At 45.3% G+C, this 15,513-nt stretch overlaps 1 protein-coding gene across 3 annotated transcripts in view; it reads left to right on the forward strand.

Annotated features, from left to right (window-relative positions):
* SYNE1 (spectrin repeat containing nuclear envelope protein 1) overlaps positions 1–11,919 on the forward strand; it is a 392,090-nt gene extending 380,171 nt beyond the window's left edge. For 2 of the 3 annotated variants that reach the window (XM_059700015.1, XM_059700014.1), the window contains 4 exons: positions 371–583; positions 1,829–1,921; positions 3,498–3,556; positions 10,974–11,919. In XM_059700015.1, the coding sequence (XP_059555998.1) occupies positions 371–583; positions 1,829–1,921; positions 3,498–3,556; positions 10,974–11,214 (606 nt within the window). In that variant the 3' untranslated portion in view covers positions 11,215–11,919. The remainder of the gene's footprint in view (positions 1–370; positions 584–1,828; positions 1,922–3,497; positions 3,557–10,973) is intronic. The other variant, XM_059700013.1, reaches the window with a different exon arrangement.
* The last annotated feature ends 3,594 nt before the right edge of the window (positions 11,920–15,513 follow it).

The raw sequence follows: 15,513 nt of genomic DNA on the forward strand, positions 1-15,513 counted from the left end.
AAAAGACTATCATATGTCTCATTTGCATAATACTTTCTATTTTAAGTACTTTCACATATATTTACTAAGTTGAACCCAAGAATACTTACTGTGGGTTAGGCAAGAAATAATATCATCATTTAACCAAAGAAGCAAAATTCACATCCAAAGGGCTCAGGGGTCTTAGGGAATGGTTTTGGCGGAGGCAAGATTAGAGCACAGGTCCCTGATTTCCAAATGCCATGGGCGGCTCTATCCTTCCTGTGTGAGCTCAGCATTCCGAGGCTCAGGCATAAGTGCCCAGTAAGTTAAAGTGATGTCATTCTGCGCTGTAGAGACTTTCCCTAATGATCAGACATCCTTAGAGAAATCTTTCTTACTCTATACATAGCAAATAAGGCAGGAGCTCTTGGAATCCCAGCTCAAAGTGGCCTCGCTGCAAGACATGTCTTGCCAGCTGTTGGTGAACGCTGAAGGCACAGACTGCTTAGAAGCCAAAGAAAAGGTCCATGTGATTGGAAACCGGCTCAAACTGCTCTTGAAGGAGGTCGGTCGTCACCTCAAGGAGCTGGAGAAGTTACTGGACATGTCGAGCAGTCAGCAGGTAAGCGCTCAGCAGGCAGCACTGTGTAGCCTTTCCTACAGAGCATCAAGGAAGCATCATCCTTGTCCATTTCAGAATGTCTTTGAGTGTCCACTCTCTGTCACGGCTCCTGCAAGTCTGGTCGCAAAATAAGAAAGAGACTTACAGTCTTTTTAAAAATATATATATCATATTTAATTTTGTTTTATTTTTATTGATTTCAGAGAGGAAGGGAGAGGGAAAGAGAGATAGAAACATCAGTGATGAGAGACAATCACTGATTGACTGCCTCCTGCACGCCCCACACTGGGGATCGAGCCAGCAACCCAGGCATGTGCCCTGACCTGGAATCGAACTGTGACCTCCTGGTTCATAGGTTGATGCTCAACCACTGAGCCACACCAGCTGAGCAGGACTTATAAACTTTTATAATAGGACACACTGCTTTTGATTCTGTCACATCCAGGAGACCTCCTGTAATTGTTGCTGCTAACCTCCCACCACCACTACTGTGACATTTTATTTTACCCTGTTAAGAATTCACATATTCTCTGTATCATAGCCATGATACTCCACACCCAATTATTTGCATATGATTCAGCCCAAAAGGGTGAATTCTCCTGACACGAGCAGCAGTTAATTCGTCGAAAATGTCCTGTGTGCATGTATTGTGTTATTTTTTCCTTCGGTCTGCTGCATCATGAGTGGCGTTGGTTTGGAGAAGTGCATTTGCAGGTGCAGAGGTGCCTGGTAAAACTTCATTCCGCTGTGAAATACTGTACGAACACACAAGCACTGTGCCCTCCGTTCAGAATGTCAGAGAACAGTCTACTGCAAGCAACAGCAGTGCTGGAAGCGACACTTTTTCTCTGATGCTCAAAGGCTCCTGGGAGACTTGCGTTTCTAACTCAAACGAATTGGTCTCTCTGACCTGAGCGACCTGCACCTCTAAGGCAGATTCCTTCCCCTCCTGCACTTAGACTCACTTATATCCATGTCACTGAGAAATAATAAATCTACGAGTGACACAGTAAGAATGACCCTGCAGCTGTATTTTCCAAAAGGGACAAACAGCCAGGAAAGCCCAATACACTAGAAGACCTAGGTCTCGATCTTCTTGTATTGTCGGATTCTACTTTTCCCAAGGAATGAATGGCTTGATTTAAATGGGGGATGGATGGGGATGGGATAGGAAGCACATTGTGTGTTACAGAGCCATCTGGCTCTGGGACGTGGAGTCATCAAAAGAATCTATTTCCTACGTAGGATCTGTCCTCCTGGTCTTCTGCTGATGAACTGGACACCTCGGGATCTCTGAGTCCTACGTCAGGGAGAAGCACCCCAAACAGACAGAGAACGGTAACTTTCTGCTGGTCGTTGGCCCATGGGAAGGGACACTGGAGAGTGACAGTATCTGTACCCACCAGGGTCCACAGGGTCTCCCCCCCAACAAAGCAGGGATCCCCATACAGACGAGGGTGTCACTCAGTGACCCAGTGAAGTGCTGTTTCCTCAGCCCTCCCACGTGCCCTCATCACCTGTGCTCAGGAACGGAAAAGAGCGGTTTTGTTTTTCCAAAGAATCAGGACTCCATGTGGGGTTGGTGTGCAGGGAGACACATTATTTTTCTTGCTCCAAGGGCCATCTCTAGAATGATGTTCCCTGGTCCCTTTGGTGGCTCCTCCCTTCAAACCACCACTGCCACCGCCCACCTACAAAATCAGGTTCCACCAAAAAAGGTGCCTCCGCCAGAGGTGGGCGAAGGCGCCCGTGAGGCCATGGAATGGATAAGATAAGTGGAGGATCTGTTGACTCTCAAGCAAGGAAGCTCCTGAGTGGTCCTGAAGGTTTTCAGTGACTGTGCGGCCCCCCAAATGGCAACAGCTTAGGGTGACTCACCCACAAGCCCTGTGGGGGCTGCTGCACTGGCACACAGAAGCACAGTCAGCCCTGCTACACTCTATACCTTGATTTCTCTGTGTAATTTGAAGCTTGTTTTTGTTATTTTTTTTGTCCTGCTTTATGATTATATTCATTTTTATTATCATTCCATTGTCCTTAGTTTTTAGAAGCATTAATTTGTAATTTTTGTTGTGATAAACACTTAAGTTCTATGCTGATAAATGTTATGACCTTTCTTTAGGATTTTTTTTTCGTGCTACATTCACTAGTTTCCCATAGATCCTAGTTTAAAAATGTGAAGGAATACTGGCTTTTCAACTCAAATTTTAGTCTTTATGTAACTTGAGTCTTTAACTTGTTGGGTCTTCATCACTTTACGAAGAACAATTTCCTATTACCATTGTTACTATTTTTTTATCTACCAAGAATTTTGGTACTATTTTCGTGTTCTAGAAGATATGAAAAATATGGTGTGGCATGGTATATTGAACTTTATGATTATTTTTAAAAATATGTTTTTATTAATTTTAGAGAGGGAGGAAAGGAGAGGGAGAGAGAGAGAAACATTGATTGGCTGCCTCCTACACGCCCCCTACTGGGGATTGATCCCGCAATGTGGGCCTGTGCCCTGACCAGGAATTGAACCAGCAACCATTAGGTGGGTGGGACGACGCCCAACTGAGCCACAGGAGCCAGGGCTGAACTTTATTTTTATTGTAAGTATACAGAGATGCTTGGCTAGCATATGGTCACTTTAGTTTCTACCATGAAACGTGGGAGGAGAAAATATGCCCACTGTGGTGTGGGCTTCCCAACCACAATTTATGTCCCTTCGATGACCAATAACATCCATGTCAATTTATCTCATTTCTTCCGCAAAAGAAAAGCCAGTTTCCTTAATCATGGGTACCGATCATTTCGTTTGATTTGTTTTTCCTTTGCTGCATTTTTAGTTTAATTTTCATCAGTAGCTTGTCTTTATTTGCCTGGACTGAACATTCTTCTTTCTTTACCCCCTGTTCATTGCAAACAGCCACGAGGCAAATGTAGTCTCTCACAGCCTGGACCCTCTGTCAACAGTCCACATAGCAGGTACCTTATTCTCCTGGTTTCCACACTGTTCTAGAACTGCAAGAGGATGATGAAAATTGCCCATGGTGTTGCTAGGCCTCTCTCAGGTGTGCCTTGGGGCAGTTGAGAAATTACTCATTTCAGTGCACACCCTTTCGGAATAAATTGGAAGAGACTTTTGTACGTGGAAAGTGCAAGCGAATCTCTGAGCATGAAATATTTGGACCCCACCAAAATTGGGATTCACACTACATAGGCCATCTGGAACTTTTCATCCAGTGGTATCCTGTGTGCGCCTAGGATTCGATACGTCCCATAACATAGCTGCTGTTTGAGTCGTGGCAGACTTTTATCATCCTCTTTCTTTCTAGATTTTACAATAAGACAGGTAATCGATCAATGAATTATTTTACCATTCCCGGAAACCCACACATCTGAATAAAATCTACTAACATCCCCGGCTTTTTCTTTTCTTTTCATGTTTTATCCAGATTGTGGGTTTGGGATTCTCCAAATGGCAAGTCCGAATTCAGTGTTCTTTAACATTTATAAGCACCTTCTCTCTTCTGCTTCCCCTGAAATTTCTCTTCACGCACCCAGCACACTCAGTCACTCACCCTCCTGCCCGGGGCGAGCTCAGGAGCTCTGGAATCAGGAGCAGCAGCACCCCGGGCGGGCCCCTGCCCAGAGCCCACTCACCGCTGCCACCCTGTGCTTCACACCCGCCCCAGCAGTCCCTGTGTCTGCAGCTAGCGGTGCTTTGCCTGCTTCGTTGCTGGTGTGATGTCTGTGCTCCCTGCCCCTTCACTAGTCAGCGCCCGCTTCCCCAGACAGCTGTCTACATAGAAACACTGTCCTCAGAGCTGACTTTTCATTCCCGTCCCAAGCAGTTCAGTGTTAGAGTAGTTTGTCCCCCTGGAAACTCAGCCCCACTGAGCTGGGATCGACATTCCTGGGAGGAGGGCGGGGGAGGAGGACGTGTGGAGCCCTAGACAACTCCTGAGGAATAGCCGTGGCTTTCCAGCCAGGAACAAAGAGAATGGCTGTTTCCTTAGGTCGTTCCCACTCGGCTAAACGAATGCAGAATGCATTTGGGTGTGCTTTCTGGGTTTAAGCGTCCCTTTACTATGTTTTTTGTTTTCTTCTTTCCCTTTGATTTGGTTTGGAGACCATTGGAGGGGGGATGGCCCATGACAAAATATCAATAATGAAATGTGAATGGGGGGTATGATGGACTTCCTCAGGTGCCCTGATGGTTGTTTAGGCCCCTACATGAAAAAACCACCGTGCTATAGACAGATCATCGTTCTATATGGTCCGTCTTCTCCACTTAAATTGCCACCGTGCCATGAGCATATTGCTGTGGGAGCGCCCCACAGCATCCTTTTAGGGTACCAGAGACCAATTCTTGGGTTGGCATAAGTGATGGTAATGAGAAGGGGGAAAGCACTTATGTTATTAAACACCACCCATAGCAACCACCTGCGGGTTTCCAATTATCGCCTCCATCTGCTCCCTCAGTTATTCCAGACAACCACTCAGGTTTTCTGAAGATGTCAAAGGCCTGGTTCTTAGGGCAGCCAGGGCTACGCCGTGTCTCCTCACAGGGCTTTGCAGCTGGGACAGCCACATTCTCGCGGTGGCATCCCCAAGGCACCTTTCGGCTCTGCTCTGCCCAGCGCTGTTTATTAACTCTCTCTGAGCACACAGCACAAGGTTCACTTTGCTACTCAGGGGGCCTGGGATCCTTCGCCTGAATGGCAAACTTCACCAAGAACCTTGCCAGACAGGCTGTGGTGGAACATGCTGAGTATTCTCGGACTTCTTAGCTCCTTGGCACCTCTGAGTGGGGTGCGCCCAGCCCTGACATTGAAATGCAGAGTCTGCTGGGAAGGAATGAACTCCACTCGCAATCCAGGTGTCACGGTGTTCCCTGACACCGAGGCCTGTGAGCACCCTGTGTTTGATCTTGCACTGCTCCAGCAAATTGGAAAGGTTATTGCAGAAGCACACACGGGTTAGCGTCTTGACCCCAGCAATCTGCAGTGGGAACATGTTCAACGTGTCTTCTTCCTGAGAGAGAGGAGAGGCTGAATTGGAAGAAACTGCTTATTAGTTTGAAGGGAGATGCTCTTATATTCTTTGGGTTTAAGGTAGATATTAATAATGTCAGTTGCATGCTTGCTGTAATTTTCAGTTTGATTTTATGGAAGACACTGTTCTGCGTCTTCTTAAAAATATTCTAAGCCTACATATGGATTAATGCTACTATGTTTAGGCCCTGGGCCTACAAAATTAATACAATATGGTCCCTGCCATTAACAGACCTGCAAGGTGTCAGAATGAAGAGATTCCCTAAATCAATTACCAGAAGCTCCCCAAGACTTCTTCAAAGGATAAGCCTTTGGAAAATGTCTGGGCATACATTTGTAATAACTGTTCATTATTTTTGAGATCAAATATATTTAAGAAGCATGCTCTTGAAGCAATGCTGTTGATGGTCCACCTGATACTTTTCTTCCACGTGGACTTGACATGATCTAACCTGATCTCCAATAAGACTTCTCAACTCAACTGCCGATCATTGAAATTGACAGATGGGAAGATTTTACTCCAATTTCCAGTAAAGCAAAGGAATAAGTCCTCTGTGGTCTGGATAGAGTGAATTGGTGACTTCATTCCAAAGCTTAGGACTGTGAAACGCAATATTGCCAGGGCACCTCTGGTCTCTGGCACCTTCCACATAAGAACTAGGACGCAGGGAGAAGTGGCAAATAACTGGCTGAAACACTGCAAAGGAGGAAAAAAGCGCCTCGTTTTAAAGTATGTGCAAGTCAGCCAGATTTCGTGGAGCCAGCACAGTGGGCTTTTGCCCCGTACAGCAGGGCTTGCCTGAAAACACTATTCAGTTTCTTGTGAAAAATTGTTTTTAAGTCTTTTCCTCCAGACTCCAGCCTGGGGACCTATTTATTCAAAACATTCAAAGAGCCTCAGCCTACAGCAGCCTTGCCTGTAGGCCAGGCCCCAGCCAGGGCTGAGGATAGCTATAGGGTAAGGCTCCAACTTGTTGCCTTTATACTACCTGAGGCACGCATCCCCAGTGTTTCCCGGGCACTTTGGGAAACTCAGTACATCCTTGAAAGCACTTCTGGGAAATCAGGAATGTTCCCGGGAGAAAAGGCTAAATCCAGCCAACCTCTGAGGGTGTGAGTCAGCACACCCTTGCTTTCATAGTACAGATAATAATACATTGATGACACTTACTTAGCATTAATGTGTTCTAAGCACCACACAAAGCATGAGATACCCGTTATCTCATTTAACCCTCGCACCATCCCCATGACATGGCTATAGTCCCAGATTTACAGACAAGGACACAGAGGATTAGAGGCATAAAGATTTAGGTTTGAACCCTGGTCTACCTGACTCTGGGGGATTCTATCTTGTTAACCACTGCACTCTAGCACAGGGCTCCTGGCGGGTAGAACTTGAAAGGATTCCAGGGCTTAGGCTACCAGGCAGAATGCTCCTTTTGGAATAAGAGGAGGCTGAAATCCTGAACTGATTCTGGAAGTGTGTGTGCCGAACCACATGTCCAGGGAACAAAGACCATGCACACAAGGGTAGGCAACAAGATTATAGACAAGCTAGATAATCCATCACAGTAAATTCCTGTTACCATCCTGCCAGGGTTAGCTGACAAGTAACAGAATGAGTTGCAAGCTTTTTCTGTGCTTGAATGATGTATGCACAGAATTAACCCATTTTATTTCCCTTCGCTGTGTAGAAGTTTGAGAGGAGTCGTACTCTTGTGCATAGTGGTCAGGTACCCGCATCTCTTGATCATGCTTTCTTGTGTGTGGTGTATGGTGATGTATGACTTCCTCCCCTACCATCCTTTTTCCACAACTGTATGTGTTTAGGGGAAAGAGAGGAAACAACATCTGGGCAACTGTTTACCCAGACATTTTAATGAGAAAAACAATAAAATAAGTATTTACTTATGAGAATGAACACGTTTTTGCTGGGCTGAATTATCTGGAATATCTCTTATGATTAACTTCCTTGAATAAGGTCACACATTTAATTTTTCCTTTATAGATACACTCTCGACTGGCACCTGTTTATGTAACAGGCCACTGGAGAGAGATGAGTGACTAGTGTCTTTTTGCTTTCCCTTGTCAAGTTTCCTAAGACTCTTGAAATAGAGGTGATTTTAGGTCAATGGATAAATAGTCATAGTACCCTTTAACCCTGGTGTCATTAACCTGATGGTACTCGCAGCTTTAAGACTTTGGGCATTAAAGTTGAAACCCTGGTCATTGCTCCCAGGGGCTGGCATGTTTCTCAGCAGATAAATCGGGCGTTTCCAAGAGCAGTCAGCTGCATGGAAGCTCACTAAGGACTGCGAGTTCTCTCTGTCCCTGTCTCGGCTCATCACCCCTCCTTAGGTGGGCATTCTTCAGCATTAGAAGGCACGTGGTAATTAAAGTTTAATAAGGAATGCTCTGATGCTGTTAAATGAGCCATGTCCTTCAACAGACGCTGTAACATGTGAGCCCACATTGCAAAGATGGTGACCTTGCCTCTTGTTCTCAGGGGTGGACTCGTCAATGGGCACCCTCTGTTTTGATCTTGATCTTTGGCTTAAGCTAATCATTGACAAGGAAGGGCTATTCAGCTCTGTCAGTCCGATTTTATTGTCAATTATATGCACCATATAACCATCACTAATGTCCTTACATGCTTCCTTAAGAGAAGAAGTCAGAAATCTTTCTCATTTTATTTAAATGTTGAGTGGTGAGGAAATGTGGAGCTCTCTTTTGTGCTTCAGTTATAACTGCTCCAGTGACTGATGGGGAGGGCACATTGTAAGAGAAAAGGAAAAGGTATTTTGAAGAAAAATTCAACCCAGAATTCATGGGCAAATATTCCATCCTTCTTAAGACACTTTAAGGCAAACCATTAAATCATGAACTGCCAGAGCCAAAGAGATTTTAGGATATTAATGCAACCTTTCGCTTTGCAAATAAGAAAACTGAAGGCCAGACCAGAGAGACTGTGCTGCTTGGCCAAGATTATGCGATTGTCTAAACATTAAAATGTCCCCCTGTGCATGTGCTAACTTGATGATCCATGTAATACTGTGAACCCCAGGATTGAAGGCATTTATTTTCAACATGAAGAAACCACTGACGTCCAAACATTTGAGGACACAAATATTTTTCTCTCTTTTTTTAATACATGTAAGATACCTGTAAAATAATATAACCCAGATGACCTTCATCAATGTCAGGGAACAAAATGTTGCTGTGAGTATGGTAGGCAGGGATATTGGGACTCTGAGTGCCTGCTGGATCTCTTCCTTTAATCCTGGGATCTGGAGCAAGTCATTTACCTTCTCTAGAGAGTCCAAATTCTGGAAGTTAAAATCCTAGGGTTGAAAACTTAATTCTGCCACTTGCAAGCTGTAAGTCACTGGTTACTTCCCCTTTCTAAGCCTCCTTTTCATCATCTATAGAATGAAGATAACAAGCACATTGAGGACTATTCTGGGGATTGCATGAGAGAACCCAAGATAAATGCTTTTGTACGTTGCCTAGTAATTAGAAAAAAATAAATGTTTACTATCCTTACCAACACCTACAAAATTAGAAGATGGGTTATATACTGTATAAGGCCTTCTCTCAATATGAATATTTTATAATTAGAAAGCTCAAGAATTTCCTATTTTACCCTTCCATTAGTAGGCATGTGCCATTGTTCTTTTACCCTCTACTGTATTTCACAAAATATACAAATTTCCTATTTAGCTCATTAGGACTAACTCATGGGTCTTAACATAAGGATGGCTAATCAGTTTGACCACTAGATGGTGATTGAACTCTTGTGGCCTCTTAGGTGGCCGACTATTTACACTGACTAATTAGTAAAAGACATCCAATGTATAAAACATGGAACTTTCAAGTTGGAAGGCCATCTAGTCTAACTTGAAGGGGTTGAGTAAGAGGTTGGCATTTAGGGATAAAGTGAGTTGTTCAAGGTTACACAACCATTAGTTTTAGTCTTCAGAAAAGAAACAGAGTCCCAATTCTGGCCAATGACTTATTTCTTTCATTACATATGCTAAAGACACAGTGGGTCACATGCTCCTAGGGGCTTCCGGAGGCCTGGTCTGTTTGCCTCTCATATTTCTTTGATGGTTTTAATAAAAGAGTTTTGAGTATTTCAGCTGGAAACTTAGTGTTTTCTTAGAAAAGCATACGGAGTAACCAATACAGTTTTCACATCTTCATATTTCTCCAGTGGCCTCATATTCATTGTCCTTATCCTTAGTGATATTACTGCCACTAGGGAATTTTTACTAGGTGGGGGAATGTGTTTTTTCAGCACACCTAGTCTTTTTGCTCCTACAATATTGTGTGTTTGTGTGTATGTGTGTATGCAAAATGCCTCTTTTTAATAATATTTCTCTCTTCATCTTTTCCACAAGTAACCAAACTATTAAAGGATGCTCACACACAAAAAACAATGGTGCCCCCTCAGCCCCCACCCAGAACCTACTTCCACATTCAATGTTTTTCAGGCAGTCTTTCTTATGAAATGTGGAATTCATGCTTAATCTCAAAAGCACAGTTTAGTAGATAGGAAGATATAAATGTAGACAGGATAACATAGAACTTTGAGTAGAAGGAGCCTACAAAATGACCATCTGTCCTCAGAAAAATTGTGTCTGTTTCCCAATGAAACAGCTGATAAAAAATAGGATCAGCTTAGATTCTAAGTCATTCAACATCAGTGTTGTGTACACTGACTCTATTGTCATCCTTGTTCGCACAGCGTCAGAACCCACTGATTCCAGGGACAGATGCTGAGTCAGTACTGAGTCAGTGCAAGATGAAACCAGGGTACTCTAAGATTAGTTGTGCTTTATGGGTCTGTGCAAAATGATTGGGGCTGTTCTCCTCACTGCATGGAGTTTGGCACATCTGGGAGGACTAGACGGGATACTTCAAGTGACTCTAACAGCAACTAATTCTGGCTACCAGTGCTCCTGGTAGTCTTAACCCAAAAATATACTGCATCAAACATCCACATCTTAATTATTCTGGATCAACCTAATTTATGCTGGTAGAATGTGTATAGAGCACTTATCTTTGTTGATGGGAAATGTTTTACCAAATTAAAGGGTGGAATTTGAACTCAGTTACCTTTCGTTGACTGACTAAATGTTAACTTTTCATCAGTACAGTTTCCAAGAATCTCTTCATTGGGTGGTGGGGGATGACCTGGGCACACTGCAGACGGTGGGCGGCTAATGGCCAGGTCGGGTTGTGTTTGGCATGGTCCTGTAGCTTCCAAGAAGGTGAGGGAGCTAAAAGCAGCATCCATCCAACATTTGAGATATTTGAGTTTTTGCTGTTGATTCCTCTCTCAGGTCCATAAAGGGTGGCTCCGGTTCCTCCCTTTCTGAGTCTCAGCCAGCTCGGCCGGGCCGAGGTTTCCTGTACAGAGTGCTCAGAGCGGCCCTTCCCCTTCAGCTGCTCCTGCTGCTGCTCATCGGGCTCGCCTGCCTGGTACCAATGTCCGAGGAAGACTACAGCTGTGCCCTCTCCAACAATTTCGCCCGATCATTCCATCCCATGCTCAGATACACGAACGGCCCTCCTCCCCTCTGAAGCAAGCAGATGCCATCTGCAGCGGTGCTGGCCGTGTAAGGAGGGTTTAGGCCAAAGCCAACCCAAACTAGCAAAAGGAGCACATGAATGCCTTCGGAGTGGTGGCGTTAGCCATGTGTCCAAATCATGGCTTCGGAGGTGAATGATAAACAATGACAGAAGGAGAGCAAATAGAAGAAGGTGTGGAAGAAATGTTGTTTGAAACTCTGAGCCTCAGTACTAAAGAGATGAAGTACCTCCAACGTCCCCTGGGTGCATGTGTCCTGGGCCTTTGGCCCGTTCTATGCACACCCAGGACGGTAGCACACCATCTGAGCAAGTTTCCCACGGTGTGCCCCATCCATTCTTTAAATGACGCCGCCTGAGCGCCACGTTGGTATCGAACGGTCTACCAACCAACCAGTGCTGAGCCTTGTAACATACAATTTTGAAGAGCTTATATGGCAGCTTTCTTTTTGCCTGGTTTTTCTTTGGGGCATGATATTCTCACCTTTGCTTTAGAAGCACAAGCTGTAAATCTAAAAGGCACTTTTTTAAAAAGTATAAAGAAAAACTGGATGTAATAAATAAAATCATGGGAGGATTTATGTGAAAAAAAGTTGAATGTTATAGTAAAAAAAAGAGATATTTATGTATGTACAGTTTGCTAAAGCCAAGTTTTGTTTGTATTGATTTCTTTGCATTTATTATAGATACTATAAAATATTTTGTCTGTGCTTTTTTTTTCTCCCGTAAAGAAATGACTCTAAATTTCCCTGTTGAGCAGAATGCAACCTGAGTTACCTTTTTGCAGAATGAATGAAACTGAAACATAAGCGTGCATTAATGAATAAGGAGGATTTAGAGGTAGCACGTATTTAGACCTAGCGGGCTCTAGATGATTCCTCTCTCCATCCTCCTCCCACAGCCAATTGTATCTCCTCAACTCTTGTTTCTCAGCACCTGTCATCCTCTCCTTTCTTTTCCGTCCCCTCCGCCCAACTGGAAGAGCCTCCTATGGAGCCTCCACTCCATCCCAAGGGTACACAACAGTCTATGAACTTCCTTACATGTTTTATCTATCAGTCAAGTCCACAGACAGTAAGATTTGGTTCTGCCCCTCTGATCTTTCCAACTAGGGGCCCGCATGGAATTGTTTGGTGCTCATGGACTTTTAATCCACTATTTAATCATGGGAGGAGAAAGATTTATATAAAACCTAGGTGTCAGGCTTCGCTTGAAAGTGGAAACTCTGGTGTCCTGGGTACCCATTCCTAGAGGGCAGTAATTGCTGGAGGGAAGTAGCTGCTGCTCCTTGACCTGTAGGAAGAGACACTTTGTCCATGTCCACTTACATCCTATCCACCTCTCTCAGTGCGTGTCCCAGCCTGATGCCTGTGGGTATTTAATTTATAAGTCCTGCTCTAAATCAAGAGTGTAAAGCAAACCGAACTTTTCATGGTTACCTGGACCTGCCTTGCACAGCTCCCATGATGCTGTAGCCTGAGCGCCTTCCCACCTCGGGGTCCTGCGTCTCTTTAAGCCCCGGGCCCTGGGCGGACCTTCTAATTCACTCCCTGGGGTCCGGCCTCAGAGGTTACATTTCAAACAGATGCCTGGGGTGATTTTAGCCCTATTACCTGTGGAAAAGCACCACTCCATACCTTCCTGCTCCATCTTTTTGTTCTCACCACACCCCTCCTCCCTCTCAAGATAACTCACAAGCTGCCTCCTCCTGGAAGACCTTCCTGATCACTGCTGGACTGGACTGAAGACTTCTCTCCACTGAACTTTCCCATCACCCAAGTTGAGTTCTGCTTTCTACTGCCAGGTTGCTCCTTTCTTATCTCCCCCGGAACCTCCCTCAGGAAACAGACTGGAGTTGTGCTCTTTTCTAAAGAAGACAAACCTGTGCGTGGTATGTTTTCTGTCTCCTGCTTCTGGGAGGGCTGTGAGCGGTGGTGAAGATTGGACTTGAGAGGGTCCAATCTGAGAGGGTCACTCTTCAGGCCTTGTTCTTCCTCAACTCCCTGTCTTCTCTGCTCCAAAACCCGGGATGTGCGGTCTGGCCTCTTGAGCAGTTCAAGAGCCACCTTTTGCCACTGTGAGCGAACTCGCTCTACAGCGAGACATGGGTCGTGGGAAAGACCAGCACCAGCACAGAGGGACTCCAGAGCCCTCTCTCCGCATCGCTGAACTGCCTTACTCGACATCCCCCCATCCCCAAAGAAGCAACTGTTAAATGTGGCTGAAAAAAAATCTTAGCGTATAGTCCCTGTGTGCCTTCCTCAAAACCCCTGTGCAACACTCAGTGGGATGTATGATGCACATTTTTATTACAATTTTCAAAGATTTAAATAACAGGGTATTGGAATGAAACAAAAGTAGGAACCACTGATGAGTGGAAGCATTGGACTATGAGATGATGGCTTCCCTCCGATGATAGTAGGACCCGTCTGGCCAGGACCAAGACAGACAGTCACAGAAGAGACAAGGGTTTCTGCCCAGAGCCCTCATATACTCGAATGCCCACTGTGGAGAGGACACGGGGTCATGTAGGAGCACCCTCACCTGCACCAGCAGTTGCCTTGGAGAGGGAGAGAGAGAGAGAGAGAAAGAGAGAGAGAGGAGCTTCCTGGATGAGGTGGGGGCTTTTAAAGAATATTAAGAGGCTAAAGGGACACTGATGGCTGCTAAAGAGGCTGTCAGATTTCTGAGTGAGGACTGTCGGGAGCCCTGCTGTGACCGGCAGATAGGGAGTGATGTCCCAAGAGAGTGGTGGGTGAGGAAGGGCACAGCAAGGAGACCGTCCACTGACCAGGAAGGGTGGGATTCATAACACGTTGGTGATGAGATTTCCACCAGCAAACAGGAAATGTTAGAAAAGCTGAGGAACCAGAGAAACCTATAAAGCTAAGAGAGGGGAACTAAGGGTCAGAAACTAAAAACCATGACTTAATAAGAAATCCAGAGAGGAGTGAAAGATGGGGGGGTGGGGGCGGGGGGAGCTATGCTGGGGAGCAGGAATAGCTCCTGGAAAATGGGATGGCAACAGCTTCCCTTATTTTTGTAATAAGTGAGAAAGCAGGCCTTTGAAAGGCTTGGATGGCCCGGTCAGATGGCTCAGTTGTTGAGTGTCAACCTATGACCCAGGAGGTCATAGTTCGATTCTCAGTCAGGGCCCATGCCTGGGTAGTGGGCTCGGTCTTCAGTAGGGGAATGCAGGGGGCAGCCAATCAATGATTCTCGCTCATCATTGATGTTTCTCTCTCTCTTCCTCTCCCTTCCTCTCTGAAATCAATAAAAATATATAAATATATATTTTTAAAAAACAACAGAAAGAAAGGCTTGGATGGGAAATTTAGCAGCTGAGCTCTGAGAGTGCCTGTAGAAAGGCAACTTGGGGTAGAATGATTTACAGCCTATGTCCTGGAGCCAATTATTAAGAAATTATATTAACAAACCACATAAGTGATTAAAAAGCAAAAAAAAAAAAATGGTGGAGAGAGTTGATTTATGAAGCTGCTGAGCAGGGTCCCAGGAGCTGGGCTGGACGGGCCTGAGATGGCCAAATGGTGGGGCTCTCTGCCCCACCCACCAGCCCACCAGCCCCGTCACCCATGCATCCATGGGGAACTGTGCAGAAATAAAAAAGCCTCAGAGTAAACGCTGAGTAGATCCAGGAACACCCAGAAGAACAGCATCCACCCACATCACAGGTACTTACGGGCCGCCCATCCTGGGGCAGGAACTGCCCACACTCCTCAGGAGCCCGGCCTCGGCCAGGACTCCTAGTTACTTGCTGTCTAGTTACCGTAAAAACCAGTCCTCGCTGGGCCTGTGACACACGGGAGGACCCGTACTTTCCTTCACCATTTATGTCCTGAAAGTTGAGATGAAGGCAAATGAGGGGGCTAGAAAGGAACCCAACAGAAACCGTTTCTAATTCAGGGGAGAAAAGGGCGATGAAGTCTGTGAGATCTGCCCCAACTTTCTGTCAGCAAATTTCCTCTCCTTGTAACGTCTCTGTCACCTGGTTTATGCTACAGTGGGTGTTAGTCTGCAGACGCGGACAGGTGGAGGGGTTGACCAGCATCGAGGCGGTTCTCAGCGTAGTCATCGGCAGCACCAAGGCGTTGATTCGGGTGATGGGGGCGGGGGGGGGGGATATTTACCAGGAGTGGTCATTTCAGGTTTAACTGAATATTACATTGTGGTGATTGTGGTCAATTCTCAGACCTAAAGAAGCCTAGAGACAGTGAAACACAAGCAATGACTGTTTTTTCTTTCATTTCTGGCTTCTCCTTAACTTCTCCCTCG

This window comes from Myotis daubentonii, chromosome 6 (assembly GCF_963259705.1).
Source record: "Myotis daubentonii chromosome 6, mMyoDau2.1, whole genome shotgun sequence".
In the NCBI taxonomy this organism is placed as follows: domain Eukaryota; kingdom Metazoa; phylum Chordata; class Mammalia; order Chiroptera; family Vespertilionidae; genus Myotis; species Myotis daubentonii.